The following is a 21,259-nucleotide window of genomic DNA, read 5'->3' as shown; positions in this document are numbered from 1 at the left end:
GGTGCTCTTGTACATCAGTCATTGAAAATAAGCGCAGGTACAGCAGGCAGTAAAGAGGGCAGATGATATGTTGGCCTTCATAGCGAGAGGATTTGAGTATAGGGATAGGGATGTTTTACTGCGATTGTATCGGGCATTGGTGAGGCTACACCTGGAGTATTGTGTGCAGTTTTGGTCTCCTTATCTGAGGAAGGACGTTCCTTGCTATTGAGGGAGTACAGCGAAGGTTTACCAGGCTGATTCCTGGGATGGCAGCTCTGTTAGATGACAAGAGACTGCAGGATATTCACTGGACTGTAGAAGAGAGGGGATCTCATAGAAACATATAAAATTCTAACAGGTTTAGACAGTGTAGATTCAGAAAGTGGAGGAGTCCAGATCTCGGGGTGATAATTTGAGGATAAGGGATAAACCTTTTAGGACTGAGGTGAGGAGAAATTTCTTCACTCAGGAATGTGTGGAATTCACTACCACAGACTGTAGTTGAGGCCAAAATGTTGTGTGATTTTAAGAGGAAATTAGATATAATGATCAAAATGAATGGCAGAACAGGCTTGAGGGGCCAAATGGCTACTCCTGCAAATAGTTTCTTTGTTTTTACGAGTTCCTCAGGGTAGCGTCCTAGGCCCAACACAAGGCCCAGCCATCTTCAGCTGCTCCGTCAATGACCATCCTTCCATTATAAGGTGAGAAGAGGGGATTTTGCTGACTGCACAATGTTCATCATCACTCCAAACTCCTCAGATACTGAAGCAGTCCATGTTCAAATGCAGCAAAACCAGGACAGTATCCAGGCTTGGCCTGACAAGTGGCAAATAATAGTCACACCACACAAGTGCCAGGCAATGACCATCTCCATCAAGAGAGGATCTAACCATCTCCCCCTTCACATTCAATGGTATTACCATCGCTGAATCCCCCACTGTCAACATCCTGGGGGTTATCATTGACCAGACACTGAACCAGACCCAGCCGTATAAATACTGTGGCTCCCAGAGCAGGTCAGAGACTGGGAATCCTGCGGAGAGTAACTCACCTCCTGACTCCCTGAGGGTGGCACAGTGATAAGCACTACTGTCACATAGCGCCAGGGACCCAGGTTCAATTCCGGCCTTGGGTCACTGTCTGTCTGCAGTTTGCACATTCTCCCTGTGTCTGCACCCATTTCCTCCCACACTCCACAGATGTGCAGGTTAGGTGGATTGGCCATGTTAAATTGCCCCTTTGTGACAGGGGACTTAGTGGGGTTAATAGTGGAGTTACAGGAATGGATTTGCTGCAGGTGCAGACTTAATGGGTCGAATGGCCCCCTTCTGCACTGTAGGGATTTGATGATTCTACAATACCAACCCACCCCCTTCCCCCACCAAAACCCTGTCCACCATCTACAAGGACACAAGTCAGGAGCGTGATGGAATACTCTCCACTTGCCTGGATGAGTGCAGCTCCCAACAACACTCGAGAAGCTCGACACCATCCAGGACAAAGCAGCCCCCGCTCAATCGACACACTAACCCCCACCTTCAACATTCACTCCCTCCACCACCGACACACAGAGGCAGCCGTGTGTACCATCTACAAGATGCACTGCAGTGACTCACCAAGGCTCCTTCCACAGCACCTTCCAAACCCACCACCTCTACCACCTAGAAGGACAAGGGCAGCAGACACATGGGGAACACCACCACCTGCAATTTCCCCCTCCGATACCTAACTTGGAAATATGTTGGCCATTCCTTCACTATCGCTGGGTCAAAATCCTGGAACTCCCTAACAGCACTGTGGGTGTACCTACAAAGATGAACTCCATAATCCAGACCAACACTCCCCCCCACTCCTCCCCCGGTGCCAGTACTGAGGGAGTGCTGCACTGTCGAGGGTAGATGTATATACTCTAGGATTTGAGCTCCATAATCCAGGCTGACACTCCCACCCCCCCCACCCCACCTCCCTCCAGTGCCAGTACTGAGGATGTAAAAGATATCACTCATTTTTCAACAAGCCCCATCTTTTTAAAATGAACTCATGATCTGGGTCTCTATCACATTTCACTTGGTGGGTTGTTGCTGTGTACAAATCAACCTCTATTTTACATGCACGAGGCCACCCTCACTTCTAAAAACTAAATTAAGAACCTCATTGGATTCTTGGAAGGTGGGGTGCTGTTTGACAGGCTCGATACTGAGAGATTGTTTCTCCTTGTGGGAGAGTCTGGGAGCAGACTCTATATCAGATTCTTGAGGGGAGGGGGTTTTGAAAGGGTCGATACTGAGAGGCTATTTCCCCCTGTGGTAGAGTCTGGGACCAGGGGTCAGAATCCCAGAATAAGGGGGTCACCCACTGGAGACAGAGATGGGGAGGAATTTCTTCCCTCAGGGTGGAGGGAATCTGTGGAATTCTTTCCCGCAGAGGGCTGGAGAAGCTGGGGGAGGTGGGGGGGGGTTAGGTATGTTTGAGGCTGAGACAGACAGATTGTTAATCAGTGAGGGAATCCAGGGGATAAGGCAGGAAAGCAGGAGTGGAGGATTATCACATCAGATCAGTCACAATCTCATTGAATGATGAGTTAGATTCGATGGGCCAAATGGTCTCCTTCTGATCCTACATCTTATGGAAGCTATCACTGATTCTACATTTTAAATTAAACTAGGTTCATTAATGTCCCTTTGGGGAGGGAAATCAGCAGCTCTTACCTGGTCTTGCCAACATTATAAGATTGCAGAACCACAGCAATGGACCTAGTGAAGGATAAAAACCTCTCGCCATTGCTAACACTGCGAGATTATGTTACTGACTGTATCTGTACTGATATTAAAATCCAGCTCCCTCACACTGTCACTCAGTAACCCCTCTCCCCCCCAGCACCCTGTGTTACTGACTGTATCTGTACTGATGTTAATCCAGCTCCCTCACACTGTCACTCAGTAACCCCTCTCTCCCCCAGCACCCTGTGTTACTGACTGTATCTGTACTGATATTAATCCAGCTCCCTCACACTGTCACTCAGTAACCCCTCTCCCCCCCAGCACCCTGTGTTACTGACTGTATCTGTACTGATGTTAATCCAGCTCCCTCACACTGTCACTCAGTCAGCACCCTGTGTTACTGACTGTATCTGTACTGATGTTAATCCAGCTCCCTCACACTGTCACTCAGTAACCCCTCTCCCCCCAGCACCCTGTGTTACTGACTGTATCTGTACTGATGTTAATCCAGCTCCCTCACACTGTCACTCAGTAACCCCTCTCCCCCCCCAGCACCTTGTGTTACTGACTGTATCTGTACTGATGTTAATCCAGCTCCCTCACACTGTCACTCAGTAACCCCTCTCTCCCCCCCAGCACCCTGTGTTACTGACTGTATCTGTACTGATGTTAATCCCGCTCCCTCACACTGTCACTCAGTAACCCCTCTCCCCCCAGCACCCTGTGTTACTGACTGTATCTGTACTGATGTTAATCCAGCTCCCTCACACTGTCACTCAGTAACCCCTCTCTCCCCCCAGCACCCTGTGTTACTGACTGTATCTGTACTGATATTAATCCAGCTCCCTCACACTGTCACTCAGTAACCCCTCTCCCCCTCAGCACCCTGTGTTACTGACTGTATCTGTACTGATGTTAATCCAGCTCCCTCACACTGTCACTCAGTAACCCCTCTCCCCCCCAGCGCCCTGTGTTACTGACTGTATCTGTACTGATGTTAATCCAGCTCCCTCACACTGTCACTCAGTCAGCACCCTGTGTTACTGACTGTATCTGTACTGATGTTAATCCAGCTCCCTCACACTGTCACTCAGTAACCCCTCTCTCCCCCCAGCACCCTGTGTTACTGACTGTATCTGTACTGATATTAATCCAGCTCCCTCACACTGTCACTCAGTAACCCCTCTCCCCCTCAGCACCCTGTGTTACTGACTGTATCTGTACTGATGTTAATCCAGCTCCCTCACACTGTCACTCAGTAACCCCTCTCCCCCCCAGCGCCCTGTGTTACTGACTGTATCTGTACTGATGTTAATCCAGCTCCCTCACACTGTCACTCAGTCAGCACCCTGTGTTACTGACTGTATCTGTACTGATGTTAATCCAGCTCCCTCACACTGTCACTCAGTAACCCCTCTCTCCCCCCAGCACCCTGTGTTACTGACTGTATCTGTACTGATGTTAATCCAGCTCCCTCACACTGTCACTCAGTAACCCCTCTCTCCCCCCCCAGCACCCTGTGTTACTGACTGTATCTGTACTGTTAATCCAGCTCCCTCACACTGTCACTCAGTAACCCCTCTCCCCCCAGCACCCTGTGTTACTGACTGTATCTGTACTGATGTTAATCCAGCTCCCTCACTCTGTCCTATATTGCTGCATCTGCTGCGCTTTAAGATCCTCCAGCTGATACCTGGTGGCAGCATCACCCACCTCTGAGGCAGAGTGTGGGGGTGGACACACAGTGCCATGTGTGGGCACATCGAATGTGGGATGCTGAGCAGTGAAGTCCATCGAAACCGCTCCCCCCCCAAATTCTGAACATAGCCTTCCACGGTAACACTCGACGATGGTCCTGCCGTGCCAGTCGCTGCAAATAATACACCCATTCTGAGGACAAGTATTCCCCCAGCAGGACGCTCCAACTCCCCACGCCCTATCCATTCCCACCCCCACCCCACAAAACCCCTCCACCCCCTTCCCCAACCCCCAAAACCCCTCCACCCCCCTCCCCAACACCCAAAACCCCTCCACCCCCCTCCCCAACCCCCAAAACCCCTCCACCCCCCTCCCCAACACCCAAAACCCCTCCACCCCCCTCCCCAACCCCCCTGCTCTCCCCAAGTCCCATGGAACTGTTTCTTGTCACTGATGTCATAGTGGTACAGCACAGAACAGACCCTTCGGCCCATTGAGTCTGTACTGACAACATCTCCCACTAAGGGCGCATTAATCCCATTTTCCTTGTCCCATATCCTTAAATGTTTTGATACTTGAAGCGTTCATCCAAATATTTTTTAAAGGTTTCCGGTTTCCCAGGCAGTACATTCCCGATTCCCACCATCCTCTGAGTGAAAAACCCTTTTTCTCAAATCCCCTCTGAATCTCCTGCCCCTCAGCCTAAAACTCTGCCCCCGCATTACTGGCTATGGCCTTACCTTATGGTCTTATATATAAGGTCTTGATTGATAAGGAGACCAGGGGTTACAGGGAAAAGAAAGGAGAATGAGGATGAGAAAATATCAGCCATGAATGAATGGCGGAGCTGACTCGATGGGCCGAGTGGCCTAATTCTGCTACTGTGTCTTATACTCAACCGAGAGGAACAGCTGCTTCCACTATCCATACCCCTCACAATCTTACACAACTCAATCACGTCCCCCCCTCAGCCCTCTCTGCCCCAGAGAAAACAATCCCAGACTCTCTCCTTACAGCTCAGATGCTCCATCCCAGGCGACATCCTGATGAATCTCCTCTGTACCCCCTCCAGTACAATCACCTCCTTCCTATAGTGAGGTGATCAGAACTGCACACACTATTCCAGCTGTGGCCTCACCAATGCTCTGTACAGCTCGAACATTACCTCCTTGCTCTTATACTCTATACCACGACTGGTAAAAGCAAGTACCCCATTTGCCTTCTTCACTATTCTATTCACCTGCTCTGTCAGGGATCTTAATGAACCCAAGATCCCTCTGTGCCTCTGAGCTTCTCAGTATCCTACCATGCATTAATTACTCTCTCATCTTGTTTCTTCTTCCAAAGTGAATCACCCGTGCACTTATCAGGATTAAATACCATCTGCCACAGCTCTGACCATCTGACCAACACATCTATATCTTCCTGTAACCTATAACCTTCTTATTCACTATTAACCACTCTCCTTGACAGAGGAAAGTCATTACAGAATCAGCAGAAAAGTGTCAACCAAGCTTCCTGGAAAGTTGGGTGGTACGTTTATAGAACGAGGGGAACACCACCACCTGCAGGTTCCACCGCCGCCCACCAACCCCCTCCGAGCCCCACACACACCATCCTGACTTGGAAATATATCGGCCGTTCCTTCACTGTCACTGCAGTCAAAATATTGGAATTCCCTCTCTAACAGCACTGTGTGTGTACCTACACCAGACGGACTGATTGATGTCCAATAACAATCCTGGAACTCCCTAACAGCACTGTGGATGTACCTACACCAGACAGACTGATTGATGTCCAATAACAATCCTGGAACTCCCTCCCTAACAGCACTGTGGGTGTACCTACACCAGATGGACTGACTGATGTCCAATAACAATCCTGGAACTCCCTCCCTAACAGCACTGTGGGTGTACCTACACCACATGGGATGGCAGTTCACCCATCACCTCCCCAAGGGGGCAATTAGGGATGGGTAATAAACACTGAGTCTGGCCAATGATGCGCACATTCCCATGAATAAAAATGTTTCCGTACCCGGCAGGGAGGATGACAGGACGTCCAGCAGTGTGGAGGAAGCAGCGAGACTCCCAGCTCGTGGTGAAATAATAATAATATTAATAATATTAACCAATAATATTAACAATGAGCAATAATAATTAAATGGTCCATAATCTGTAGAAGAAGGTCGATGGCTCAAACTGGCAGGATCTGAGAGTTCTCACGCGCCATGAGGGGCATCAGCCCGCGAAAGCGAGCGCCAAGTCTGAGGGGGCAAGAGAGCGGCGAGACGCAGAGAGAGGGGGAGATCCGCAACCTCCAGAGGTGCAGAGCATTCCCTGCGGTAAGTCATGGCGATCCGCAATCTCTGGAGCTACGGAGCATTCCCCTGGGAGGTTGTGGCGATCCGGAATCTCTGGAGCTACGGAGCATTCCCCTGGGAGGTTGTGGCGATCCGGAATCTCTGGAGCTACGGAGCATTCCCCTGGGAGGTTGTGGCGATCCGGAATCTCTGGAGCTACGGAGCATTCCCCTGGGAGGTTGTGGCGATCCAGAATCTCTGGAGCTGCGGAGCATTCCCCTGGGAGGTTGTGGCGATCCGGAATCTCTGGAGCTGCGGAGCATTCCCCTGGGAGGTTGTGGCGATCCGGAATCTCTGGAGCTGCGGAGCATTCCCCTGGGAGGTTGTGGCGATCCGCAATCTCCGGAGGTGCAGATTATTCCCCGCAATGGATCGTTGTCTCGGGAGCGGCAGGACAATGGAGGGAGTGCCAACTCTCTTTCTGCCCAAGTCCCTCGCCCAGTCCTCTCCCGACTATCTGGCATGTTGGGTCCTTATCCTGTACATCCTCCTCTCTCCCTCCATCGCTGGCTGGCTCGCTCACGCTCCCTATGGCTGCTCGGTTTTCTTCTTGATGGAAATCCGCTTCTTACGGGCGGCCAACATCTCGTAGAAGGGGTCGATACTGACGGCAGCCCTGAGAGGGGGTACAGAGAGTGGAGGGGAGAGAAAGAAGAGACAATTCAGGAAACTGAACCATGAGGCAAACTAACCGCTTCACATCAAAACGTGTCAGGAGCAAATTGCCCATCTCGCCCACCCCACCCCCCATCCAAAATCCTGAGAGTCAAACAGGTTTAAACAAACTGCAGGATGGTGTGTGTGGGGCTCGGAGGGGGAACTTGCAGGTGGTGGTGTTCCCCATGTGTCTGCTGCCCTTGTCCTTCTAGGTGGTAGAGGTGGTGGGTTTGGAAGGTGCTGTGGAAGGATCCTTGGTGAGTCGCTGCAGTGCATCTTGTAGATGGTACACACGGCTGCCTCTGTGTGTTGGTGGTGGAGGGAGTGAATGTTGAGGGTGGGGGTTAGTGTGTCGATCGAGCGGGGGCTGCTTTGTCCTGGGTGGTGTCGAGCTTCTCGAGTGTTGTTGGGAGCCGCACCCATCCAGGCAAGTGGAGAGTATTCCATCACACTCCTGACTTGTGTCCTTGGAGATGGTATAATGGAGGATTGGAGAGGTTACTGTAGGTCAGCAATGGGCAGGTTGGTGACCGGACACTGGCGGGGCGGGGGGGTTTTTGGATGAGCCAAGCTTTAGGATCACTGTCGGGGAACCCACTCACTTGATGCACTTTATCCACTCATCCTTCTCCTCGGGGGTGGGTGCTGATATCCGGTACACCATGTGGTTCCCCTCCACCACGCGGCCGTCTGCCTCTGTCTTACACGCCTTGATCAGCTGTCCCCGGTTATTCGGGATATAGAGCTCAAAACAGTTCTGTGGGGTGGAGGTGGGGGGTGGGGGATAGAGGGAGGGGGGGGGGGAGAGAGAGAGAGAGGGGAGAGAGAGAGGGAGGCGGGAAAGGGCGAGGGATACGTGAAAGGGAGAGGGATACGTGAAAGGGAGAGGATAGAGAGAAGGACGTGGGAAAGGGAGAGGGTGAGAGAGATGGCGAGATTGTTAAGCTGAGTGAAATGACTCCTTCCTGCTCCATACAGTTCCTTCTTCACAATTGAGATAAATTTCAAGGGCTGGGCTATTCCACCATGGGTGGAACCGTGCTACACAGCCCAAACCTGCCTTCACAGCCAGGCTCCCGAACTCCCAGTGTTTAACCAAGATCAGCAACAGATGTTCTAGCTGCTTTCGTGTCCCCCACACCCAGTGTAGGACCATTGGTCTAACACAGTGTAGAGGGAGCTTTACTCTGTATCTAACCCCGTGCTGTACCTGTCCTGGGAGTGTTTGATGGGGGAACAGTGTAGAGGGAGCTTTACTCTGTATCTAACCCCGTGCTGTACCTGTCCTGGGAGTGTTTGATGGGGGAACAGTGTAGAGGGAGCTTTACTCTGTATCTAACCCCATGCTGTCCCTGTCCTGGGAGTGTTTGATGGGGGACAGTGTAGAGGGAGCTTTACTTTGTATCTAATCCCGTGCTGTACCTGTCCTGGGAGTGTTTGATGGGGGACAGTGTAGAGGGAGCTTTACTCTGTATCTAACCCTGTGCTGTACCTGTCCTGGGAGTGTTTGATGGGGGACAGTGTAGAGGGAGCTTTACTCTGTATCTAACTGTGCTATACCTGTCCTGGGAGTGTTTGATGGGGGACAGTGTAGAGGGAGCTTTACTCTGTATCTAACCCCGTGCTGTACCTGTCCTCTGGGAGTGTTTGATGGGGGACAGTGTAGAGGGAGCTTTACTCTGTATCTAACCCCGTGCTGTACCTGTCCTGGGAGTGTTTGATGGGAGTCATGATGTGGAGATGCCAACGTTGGACTCGGGTAAACACAGTAAGAAGTCTCACAACACCAAGTTAAAGTCCAACAAGTTTATTTGATAGTAAACCCACAATCTTTTGGGGTTTGCCCCTTCGTCAGGTGAGTGGAGAGATGGGGTCAGTGTCAAGGGAGCTTCACACTGTATCTGGCCGTTTCCCCCCTCACTCACCGGCTTCCTGGGATCTTCCACCTCCCGGATGCTGAGATTCTCCAACGGGATAATTCCCCTGGGTTCCTTGTCCTGTGGAAGTTTGAAGATGTCAACTCACCAGAATAGCAAACAGCAGCACAGATCAAAACAAGAGGGTTCACTGAGAAATAGGGGGGAAGCATGATGGCATTGATTGTGGATGGTACCAGTACTGAGGGAGTGCTGCACTGTCGGGGGTAGATGTATATACTCTAGGATTTGAGCTCCATAATCCAGGCTGACACTCCCCCCGGTGCCAGTATTGGGAATGTTTGGGACAACAGAAGGAAGTGAGGGATGCATTGCTGCTTTATGGTTCCAGGAGGATATGATCACGATTCCGGGAGCGCTGTATGGTTTCCCCCCTCCCCTCCTCCTCATGCAGCCCTCTCCCACCCCTCAGATCCCCTGACATCTCTCTTACCGTAGTGTATTCGAAGTAGTACAGACAGTTGTCGGTGAGGATGAACCACCGTCGTTTCCATGTCTTTACTCTACCTCCTGCTGGGTTATTGGCGGGGAAGGGGTGGGGGTGGGGGTGGGGTGAGTGAGAGACAGAGACAGAGAGAGAGAGAGAGAGAGAGACAACCACTGAGTAATACCAAAATTGCGCAGGCAACCGCGCGTGGGAGAGAGAGAGGGAGAGAAGGGGAGTCGAGCATCACACCCACCCCCTCCTCTGCCAGTCAGCGTCTCCGGAGAGAGAGCGAACTGGGCTGTCGGGGGTTCTCAAACCCTCACACTCCGACTATTCAGCCCCTCGGAGGGGGAATGAGTCCGCCCTCGCTGCTCTGCCCCAGATGCCCCCACTCCCCTCCTCATGGTATCGAACCTCCTCCCCCGTACGAACAGCCCTGGTTTAAGAACAAAAATACAAACAGTTAATCGATTCCCGCCACAATCAACGTCTCTCTGACGGAAATTCCTCTCGCTGCTCTATCAGACGGCCCGGGCACTGGGAGCCAATGACCCGCTGTGTGTGAATATACAAACAAACCGACCCGGAGTGGGATAGGCCATTCTGCCCCTCTACCCTGCTAACCCAGACTGTGGCTGATCTGATTGTAACCTCGTCCCCATATTCCTGCTGACTCCCCTGATAACTTTTCACCCCCTCGTTTATCGGGAATCTATCCCACTCTCCCTTAGAAACATACAGGCTCTGCCCCCACCGCCTTTTGAGGAAGAGAGTTCCAGAAACTAATCCCCCCACCCCCTGACCCGAGAGAAAATACTTCTCCCATCTCCATCTGGGCCGCCCCTTATTTTCAAACAGTGACCCCCCCCCCCACCTCCCCCAGTCTAGATTCTCCCACAAGAGGAAACATCCTCTCCACACCCACCCTGTCGAGACCCCCTCTGGATCTGAAAGGTTTGGATTGAGTCGCCTCTTCCTCTTCTAAACTCCAGCAGATACAAGCCCAGCGTCTCCCAACCTTTCCTCATCAGACAACCTGCCCAATCCTGGGATTAGTCTGGAAAAACCTTCTCTGAACGGTTTACAACACCTTTCCTTAAGAAAGGAGACCAATACCACCCACAACACTCCAGATGTGGTCTCACCAATACCCCGTACAACTGAAACATAACCTCCCTGCTTCTGTAATCAAATCCCCTCACATTAAACAACATCATTCTATTAGTTTCCCTAATTACTTGACATTACTCCTTCAGCCCCACACTGGTAAATTCAGCCGATGAGAGATGTCCATGGCTGCTTTCAACTAGAAGGACAAGGAGAGGTCAGCAGATGCAAGCGGAACACCATCACCTGGAGGTTTAATCCTTCAAGCCCCACACTCGCCGAATTGGAAATATATTGACCGTTCTTCACTGTCGCTGGGGAACTCCCTCCCTAACAGCACTGTGGGTGTACCTACCCCACACAGGACTGACTGATGTCCAATAGCAATCCTGGAACACCCTCCCTAACAGCACTGTGGATGTACCTACACCACACTGGACTGACTGATGTCCAATAACAATCCTGGAACTCCCTCCCTAACAGCACTGTGGGTGTACCTACACCACACAGACTGACTGATGTCCAATAACAATCCTGGAACTCCCTCCCTAACAGCACTGTGGGTGTACCTACACCACACGGACTGACTGATGTCCAATAACAATCCTGGAACTCCCTCCCTAACAGCACTGTGGGTGTACCTACACCACACAGACTGACTGATGTCCAATAGCAATCCTGGAACTCCCTCCCTGACAGCACTGTGGGTGTACCTACACTACACTGGACTGACTGATGTCCAATAACAATCCTGGAACTCCCTCCCTAACAGACTCAATCGGCAAAATGGCCTCCTTCTGCACTGTAGGGATTCTATGATTCTCTGGGATCAGTTTGATAAACCTTCTCTGAACTGTTTACGACAGATTTATACTTTTCCTTAAATAAGGAGACCAAAACTGCCCGCAACACCCCAGATGCGGTCTCACCAATGCCCTGTCCAACTGAAGCATAACCTCCCTGCTTCTCTCATCAATTCCCCTCACAATCAATGATAACATTTGATTAGCATTCTGAATTACTTGCTGTAACTGCACACCAGCCTTCTGTGATTCATGGACTAGGACGCCCAGATCCCTCTGCACCTCTAAGTTCTGCAATCGCCTGTCACTGAGATCACTATTCCAGCCGGAAGCTGCATCGCTCGGGGTGAAAGCAGAAGTTGCTGCAGTAATCAGGATCTCAGAGCGAGGTGTTGGGGAGTTGGGGGGATACGGGACATCGCTGAGCACCAGTCCTGATCTGATTGGTGTTGTCCCACACAGTTCGCACCCACCCCCCACACCGCCCCCGGAGGGCCAGATGTTGTGCTGCATGGCTGGGGGAGGAGGAGGGTATAGTCGTGGGTGCTGCCAGCTCACAGTGGGCACACCTTCCACTCAGGTCCTCCAGTCAGCGAGTGCCTTCACAGACTGGTGAGGGATGGACGTGATAGGGCCCAAGACGGAACTGCGTGATTCAGAAATGATCCATTTCCCCCCCCCGCCCCGAGATGGAGGGCGGGATCGGCGACAAGGGGAGGCCAGCGGACAGAGGACACCAGTACCCGGCGGAGAGGGGGGCAAGTGGGGGAAGAGGTGGAGGGTCACAGGAGAGATGGGAAAGAGGGAGAGGCAGAGAGAGAAAGAGCAGGGTAAGGGTCAGCAAGGACCGAGAACGCGGAGGTGGAAAGCGAGGGAGAGAGACAGGGAGCATAAGCAGTGGGGAGTGGGGAAAAGAGGCAGAGACTGAGAGAGACTAAGTAGTGAAGGTGAGAAAAGGAGGGAAGCGAGCGCGCGACAGGGAGAGAGAGAGGGCGCGCGACTGGGAGAGAGAGAGAGAGGGCGCGCGACTGGGAGAGAGAGAGAGAGGGCGCGCGACTGGGAGAGAGAGAGAGAGGGCGCGCGACAGGGGGAGAGCGGGCGACAGAGAGAGCGAGCGGGCGACAGAGAGAGCGAGCGGGCGACAGAGAGAGCGAGCGGGCGACAGAGAGAGCGAGCGGGCGACAGAGAGAGCGAGCGGGCGACAGAGAGAGCGAGCGGGCGACAGAGAGAGCGAGCGGGCGACAGAGAGAGCGAGCGGGCGACAGAGAGAGCGAGCGGGCGACAGAGAGAGCGAGCGGGCGACAGAGAGAGCGAGCGGGCGACAGAGAGAGCGAGCGGGCGACAGAGAGAGCGAGCGGGCGACAGAGAGAGCGAGCGGGCGACAGAGAGAGCGAGCGGGCGACAGAGAGAGCGAGCGGGCGACAGAGAGCGCGAGCGGGCGACAGAGAGCGCGAGCGGGCGACAGAGAGCGCGAGCGGGCGACAGAGAGCGCGAGCGGGCGACAGAGAGCGCGAGCGGGCGACAGAGAGAGCGAGCGGGCGACAGAGAGAGCGAGCGGGCGACAGAGAGAGCGAGCGGGCGACAGAGAGAGCGAGCGGGCGACAGAGAGAGCGAGCGGGCGACAGAGAGAGCGAGCGGGCGACAGAGAGAGCGAGCGGGCGACAGAGAGAGCGAGCGGGCGACAGAGAGAGCGAGCGGGCGACAGAGAGAGCGAGCGGGCGACAGAGAGAGCGAGCGGGCGACAGAGAGAGCGAGCGGGCGACAGAGAGAGCGAGCGGGCGACAGAGAGAGCGAGCGGGCGACAGAGAGAGCGAGCGGGCGACAGAGAGAGCGAGCGGGCGACAGAGAGAGCGAGCGGGCGACAGAGAGAGCGAGCGGGCGACAGAGAGAGCGAGCGGGCGACAGAGAGAGCGAGCGGGCGACAGAGAGAGCGAGCGGGCGACAGAGAGAGCGAGCGGGCGACAGAGAGAGCGAGCGAGCGGGCGACAGAGAGAGCGGAAGAAGGTGAGAGAAAGAGAAGAGAGGTAGAGAGAGAAAGGGGGCAGAGGGTGAGAAGGACAGAGGGAAAGAGAGAGACAGAAGGAGAGAGATAGTAGTGGATTGGATTAGAGGGGGCCGTGCGGGTGCGTGCAGGCTGCTAAGATGGTTGGGGTTTGATGTGAGGTTTCATTGCAGATTTACCTACCTCCTAAGGTAAAGAGCAAGCACAGAGCACACAGAGAGCGAGGGAAGCCATTCCTCAGCAACGACAGGGTGAGAGGCACGGGGAGTGGCAGGGAGGAAATGCAGGGAACACAAGACCCAAAATGCAAAACATGTAGATACACACGTATACACACACATGTACACACACACACATGTATGTACACATGTACATGAACACGCACATGTACACACAAATGTACACACACACGCACACACACACAAGACCCAGTGCAAAATACATGTGTACACAATGCACATACACACACATATACATGCACAAACATATATATGTGCACACATACAGACACGTACATGCAGATACATGTACATACACATACACACACACGTACACAGATACATACACACACACATACACAGACACATGTACACAGACACACATTCACACGGGACAAGAATGAAGGGAAGGGAGGGAAGGGCACATAGAAACAGAGAGAGAGAAAGAAAGAGAAAGAAAAGTTATTTTAAAAAAGAAGAAGTGGGTACAGAAATTCATTAGCCAAAATCTTGTGCTAATTTACAAACTCGTTCCTGGTAACAGCGGGAGGGACTGAGGGGGAGGTGTGACTGAACTGTGGGATAGGAGGGAGCTGGACAGAGACAGGAGGGGAAGGGGGTCGTAAATCCCAGTGAGTGTGACCCCCGAGAGTGACCCCGAAACATGAGGAGTGAAGAGGGTCCTGCTCAGTCTGACAGTTCGCACCCCCACCCCCACAGTCCCCGCCCCAACCAAGTCTCTCCTCCACACACCGGACAGCACCTTTCCCTTCTGCACCATCCAACATATATTCACTCTCTCATACACACAGCCTCTCTCTCTCACTCTCTCCCATACACACACTCACTCTCTCATCCACATGGCCCCTCTCTCTCTCTCTCCCATACACACACTCACTCTCTCATCCACATGGCCCCTCTCTCTCTCTCTCCCATACACACACTCACTCTCTCATACACATGGCCTCTCTCTCTCTCTCTCCCATACACACACTCACTCTCTCATACACACGGCCTCTCTCTCTCTCTCTCCCCCATACACACACTCACTCTCTCATACACACGGCCTCTCTCTCTCTCTCCCATACACACACTCACTCTCTCATCCACATGGCCTCTCTCTCTCTCTCCCATACACACACTCACTCTCTCATACACACGGCCTCTCTCTCTCTCTCTCCCATACACACACTCACTCTCTCATACACACGGCCTCTCTCTCTCTCTCTCCCATACACACACTCACTCTCTCATCCACATGGCCTCTCTCTCTCTCTCTCTCCCATACACACACTCACTCTCTCATCCGCACGGCCTCTCTCTCTCTCTCTCCCATACACACACTCACTCTCTCATACGCACGGCCTCTCTCTCTCTCTCTCCCATACACACACTCACTCTCTCATCCGCACGGCCTCTCTCTCTCTCTCTCCCATACACACACTCACTCTCTCATCCGCACGGCCTCTCTCTCTCTCTCTCCCATACACACACACACTCTCTCATACAGACAGCCTCTCTCTCTCTCCCATACACACTCTCTCTCTCTCTCGCTTGCGACCCTCTCTCTCTCTCTCGCTTGCGACCCTCTCTCTCTCTCTCGCTTGCGACCCTCTCTCTCTCTCTCGCCTTGCGACTCTCTCTCTCTCTCGCTTGCGACCCTCTCTCTCTCTCGCTTGCGACCCTCTCTCTCTCTCTCGCTTGCGACCCTCTCTCTCTCTCTCGCTTGCGACCCTCTCTCTCTCTCTCGCTTGCGACCCTCTCTCTCTCTCTCGCGACCCTCTCTCTCTCTCTCGCTTGCGACCCTCTCTCTCTCTCTCGCTTGCGACCCTCTCTCTCTCTCTCGCTTGCGACCCTCTCTCTCTCTCTCGCTTGCGACCCTCTCTCTCTCTCTCGCTTGCGACCCTCTCTCTCTCTCTCGCTTGCGACCCTCTCTCTCTCTCTCGCTTGCGACCCTCTCTCTCTCTCTCGCTTGCGACCCTCTCTCTCTCTCTCGCTTGCGACCCTCTCTCTCTCTCTCGCTTGCGACCCTCTCTCTCTCTCACTTGCGACCCTCTCTCTCACTTGCGACACTCTCTCTCTCTCACTTGCACCCCCTCTCTCTCTCTTTCCCACTCGTGCCCCCCCCCTCTCTCTGTGACGCGCCCCCCCCCCTCTCTCATTCACACTCTCTCTCACACACCTGCTTCTTTTAAGTGCAGCAGACAGGAAAGTGGTCACTGGATCACTCATGCACACTCCCATGTGACCTCAAGCTGGACTATTCCACAGTCACAGTGCGCAAGCTCTCACAACCACATCCGTACTTAAACGCAGACTCTTACAGACACACACTCACACCCAGCTTTAGGAGTATAAGAGTGAGGTGAAAGTTTACAAGAAGGGTAAAAAGGGGCCACATTACTGACTGGCTGCAAATGAGAGACCTGACAGTCGGGATTATCGAGTAGACAGAGGCAGTCCCGGGGAGGGGTTCTCCCTCCTTCTTCACCTGGGGCTGGAGTGGGATCGGGGCAGGTTGGTGCGGGGCAGGATGGGTGAACAGGGAATGGGTGTGGACAGATGCGAGTTGGTAGGGGTGGGGGGCAGTGGTAGATGGCCAGGAGAGGATGGATGGGGGGTTCAATAGCGTAAGGTTGGGAGGGGGTGTTGGAGGGAGGGAGGGCACAGGGGTAGCAGGCATGAGGGACTGGGCGAGGATGGAGAATTTCTGAGTGGGGTGGGGTCAGCGAGGGGAATGTGAGGCGGAGGACTCTCACACCCCTCTCCCTCACCTGGGACCTGTCCCCCTCCAACCCCTCCCATGCCCCCATCGATGCTACGAAACACCCTGGCCGAGCCAAAGACAGAGAGAGTCCTCGGGACATTCGACACTGCGGGGTTTCACGGGCAGGATCCGCGTCTGGCACGCGCACAGGGCTCTTCCTTTACCCCCGCCCCATCTGCCTCCAGTGCCCGTGGCCAGGGCCTGGACATTCCCTGCCCCCCACCCCCACGCGCCCATCCCCTGCCCTGCCTTCCTCACCCAGCCTACAGCAGGCTGGACATTCCCTGCCCCCCACCCCCACGCGCCCGTCCCCTACCCTGCCTTCCTCACCCAGCTTTAGCAGCCAGCCCTCGCGGTCGGGGTTGAAGAATGTGTGGGTCAGATCATTGCCATCATCCTCCGGGATCTTAAAGGGCTCGTTCTTGATGCTGTCGTACAGGTTCTGAGGAGCAGAGCAGAAACATAAAGATAGGTTTGCCAAAACTGCCTGAGGCATACGAAGCCATTCGGCCCTTCGAAAGGGGTGTGAGCATCACTGGCCCAGCATTTATTACCCATCCCTAACTGCCCTCCAGAAGGTGGTGGGTGAGCCACCATCTTGAAACCACTCCAGTCCCATGTGGTGTAGGTACACCCACAGTGCTGTTAGGGAGGGAGTTCCAGGATTGTTATTGGATATCAGTCAGTCCGTGTGGTGTAGGTACACCCACAGTGCTGTTAGGGAGGGAGTTCCAGGATTTTGACCCAGTGACAGTGAAGGAACGACCGATATATTTCCAAGTCAGGATGGTGTGTGTGGGGCTCGGAGGGGGAGCTTGCAGGTGGTGGTGTTCCCCATGTGTCTGCTGCCCTTGTCCTTCTAGGTGGTAGAGGTGGCGGGTTTGGAAGGTGCTGTGGAAGGAGCCTTGGTGAGTCACTGCAGTGCATCTTGTAGTGTCGGTGGTGGAGGGAGTGAATGTTGAAGGTGGGGGTTAGTGTGTCGATCGAGCAGGGGCTGCTTTGTCCTGGATGGTGTCGAGCTTCTCGAGTGTTGTTGGAAGCCGCACTCATCCAGGTAAGTGGAGAGTATTCCATCACACTCCTGACTTGTGTCCTTGTAGATGGTGGACAGGCTTTGGGGGGGGTGGGGACTCGGAATTTGATCCATTTGAATGAGATTGCCTCTCCTCCTCCAAGTCAGACAGCATGGGCTGGTTCCACTCACTCCCTCCCTCCCACCTAGACATCTCAGAGTTGGAGAGCCCATGCTCTGGACTGTCCCGGGTCCTCTCCACCCACTCAGTGCCTCATACACACCCGCAGCAGATCCTCAGGGAGGTCTCCGCCATCGTTAATCCCCCGGTTCATGGTGATGAATCGCTCGACAGTGGGTTTGTCTCGGACGTTGGGATTGTGGAGGCTGGTGTTCAGCATGATGATCGCAAAGGACAGAACGTAACAGGTATCTGTGCGGAGAGAGAGAGAGAGATTAGTGAACAGAGAGAGAGAGAGATCAAGGAACGAGACAGAGAGACAGACTGGAGAACAAGAGAGAGATTACAGAATAAGAAAAGGGGGGAAGGGGGGCTGGGGGGTGTGGGGCAAGGGGGGTGGGCTTCGATCGAGGGGGACGGGGGGGGGGGAAATCGAGGGGGACGGGGGGGCGGAAATCATAAGAACATAAGAAATAGAAGCAGGAGTAGGCCATCCAGCCCCTCGAGCCTGCCCGCCATTCAATGAGATCATGGCTGATCTGTTGTGGCTCAGTTCCACTTTCCCGCCCTCTCCCCATAACCCTTAATCCCCTCTCTTATCAAAAACCCATCAACCCGCGTCTTAAAAATATTTAGCGAGGCAGCCTCCACCACCTCAACGGGCAGAGAATTCCAGAGATTCACCACCCTTTGAGTGAAGAAGTTCCTCCTCAACTCCGTTCTAAGCCCGCACCCCCTTTATCTTGAGGCTGTGCCCTCTAGTCCTACTGTCCTTTCTGAGCGGGAAGAGTCTCTCCACCTCTATCCTATCCATCCCATTCATCATCTTATACGTCTCAATGAGATCTCCCCTCATTCTTCTAAACTCTAACGAGTACAAGCCTAGTTTATTCAGCCTCTCCTCATATTTCAACCCCCTCAACTCCGGTATCAGCCTAGTAAACCTCCTCTGCACTCCCTCCAAGGCCAAAATATCCTTGCGTAAGTGTGGCGACCAAAACTGCACACAGTACTCCAGCTATCGAGGGGGACGGGGGGAAAATCGAGGGGGACGGGGGGCGGGGAATCGAGGGGACGGGAGGTGAGGGGTGGGGAGACACTGGGACATGGGGTGGATAATGGGATGGGGGGGAAAGGTGGAGACACACAGTGGGGCAGAGGAAGGGCAGAGGATGGACACGGATCCGAGCGGGCAGTGAGCTGCAACATGTACCTGTGGACTGGAAGACGCCGGGGTTACAGTGACAGTATCGCTGGGCAAACGCTTCCATCATTCGATCAATCTTCTGAGCCTCACCCAGGCAAACGGAAACTCCACAAAACTGCCTGCAACACACACACAGTCAGATCGGCGGGGGAGGGGGGGAGAAGGGGGAGGGGGGGGAGAAGGGGGAGGGGGGGAGAAGGGGGAGGGGGGGGAGAAGGGGGAGGGGGGGAGAAGGGGGAGGGGCAGCAAACGCTGGGGAACAGGGGACGGGGGACGGGGACGGGGGACGGGGGACGGGGGACGGGGGACGGGGGACACCATGCACGCACGAGGGGGACGGGGGGGACCATGCACGCACGAGGGGGACGGGGGGACGGGGGGACCCATGCACGCATGGGGGGGGACGGGGGGGGAACCATGCACGCACAGGGGGGACGGGGGACCATGCACGCACGGGGGGGACGGGGGGGAACCATGCACGCACAGGGGGGACGGGGGGAACCATGCACGCACGGGGGGACGGGGGGGGGAACCATGCACGCACGGGGGGACGGGGGGGGAACCATGCACGCACGAGGGGGACGGGGGGGCCCATGCACGCGAGGGGGACGGGGGGACGGGGGGGACGAGGGGGACGGGGGGACGGGGGGAACCATGCACGCACGAGGGGGACGGGGGGGACGGGGGGGGACGAGGGGGACGGGGGGGGACCCATGCACGCACAAGGGGGACGGGGGGGGACCCATGCACGCACGAGGGGGGCGGGGGGGGAACCATGCACGCACGAGGGGGACGGGGGGGACGGGGGGGACGGGGGGGACGAGGGGGACGGGGGGGACCAGGGGGGACGGGGGGACGGGGGGACGGGGGGGACGGGGGGGGACCCATGCACGCACGAGGGGGGCGGGGGGGCAGGGGCCGTGGGCAGGGGGCGGGCGAGGGGGGTGGGGAGGAGGGGGCGGGGAGGGGGGGGTGGGGAGGGCGCGGGCGAGGGGGGCGGGGAGGGCGGGGGCGAGGGGGGCGGGGTGGGCGCGGGCGAGGGGGGCGGGGAGGGGCGGGCAAGGGGGGCGCGGGCAAGGGGGGCGGGAGGGGGCGGGCAAGGGGGCGAGGGGGCGGGGAGGGCGTGGGCGGGCGCGAGGGGGGCGGGGAGGCGCGGGCAAGCGGGGCGGGTGCGGGGACGGGGAGAATGCGAGGGCACGAGCTGGGGAGGGAGTAGCGGGTGATGTGGCACGCGCTGGAATCAAATGAGCAGTTGGCACTCACTCACCTAAAGCCTGGACCAAGTTCAGATCCGTGAACTCATGGAGTTCAACAAAGGCGTGTAATACTTTAATGTTGAAATCATCCCTGTCAGAGAGAGACAGTGGTGGGAAGGGGAGGTGGGGGAAGAAGGGAGAGTGTGAGGCAGAGGGAGAGACAGAGTTTAAACCAGCATGATAAAATCACAAGTTCTGACCCACACAGACTCAGGTCGAAAAATCCCCATCCCCACCCCCTCTGGCTGCCCGGTGACGCCCCTACGCCCAGTGGCTAATACAGCACGTCCCATCTCTGCACCCACCCTTCCCATGTCACCCCCTCTCCCCGCATGAGACCCCCTGTCTCCCCATGTCACCCCTCTCACTCTTCCCCTTGTCCCTCTTACCTCTCCCCCAGATAGTCCCCAATCGCTGTCTTGTTAAGTCCTTCACCCTTGTAGAGGAACTGAGCGATATCCTCAGCGACATTCTTCAACAACTCATTCTCCACCAGGAACTGGATACCCTGCAGCTCAGAGAGAGCAAGAGAGAATCAGACAAAGAGAGAGGGAAAGTGTGTTAGACAATCAGACAGACAGAATAATAGGCAAAGAGTGTACTAGAGAATCAGAGAGAATGAGAGAGAGAAAATGTATTAGAGAGAGAGAGACAGAGCATTAGACAGGAGAGTAAGAGAAAGTGTACTAGACAAGGAGAGAGAGAGAATCAGAGAGTAACAGAGAGAGAAAGTATATTTGACAGAGACAGACAGGGAGAGAGAAGGCAAGTGTAATAGAGAGAGAGTCAAATAGAGAGTAACAAAGAGAGAGAGTGAGAGCAGGAAGACAGTCAGACACAAGAGAGCGCAACAGAGGGGAAAGTGACCGATGGAGAGAAGACGGGACAGAGGGAGACAGAAAGGATGAAAGAGAGAGAGA

The 21,259-nt window shown here is 54.7% G+C and overlaps 1 protein-coding gene across 1 annotated transcript in view; it reads right to left on the bottom strand.

Annotated features, from left to right (window-relative positions):
• Positions 1-6,513: 6,513 nt before the first annotated feature.
• The window catches only part of LOC145344704 (cytohesin-2-like), a 31,763-nt gene continuing 17,017 nt past the window's right edge, over positions 6,514-21,259 (bottom strand). The window contains 10 exon segments of the mRNA XM_080191810.1: positions 6,514-7,381; positions 8,025-8,179; positions 9,348-9,419; positions 9,793-9,869; positions 17,014-17,125; positions 17,980-18,128; positions 19,090-19,174; positions 19,176-19,202; positions 20,343-20,430; positions 20,729-20,847. Coding sequence (XP_080047936.1) covers positions 7,294-7,381; positions 8,025-8,179; positions 9,348-9,419; positions 9,793-9,869; positions 17,014-17,125; positions 17,980-18,128; positions 19,090-19,174; positions 19,176-19,202; positions 20,343-20,430; positions 20,729-20,847 — 972 coding nt within the window. The 3' untranslated portion in view covers positions 6,514-7,293.

This window comes from Carcharhinus amblyrhynchos, chromosome 7, assembly GCF_965287045.1.
Source record: "Carcharhinus amblyrhynchos chromosome 7, sCarAmb.v2.hapA, whole genome shotgun sequence".
In the NCBI taxonomy this organism is placed as follows: Eukaryota; Metazoa; Chordata; class Chondrichthyes; order Carcharhiniformes; family Carcharhinidae; genus Carcharhinus; species Carcharhinus amblyrhynchos.
The sequence above is the reverse complement of the archived record's forward strand: the minus strand, read 5'-3'. Positions and strand labels throughout refer to the sequence as shown.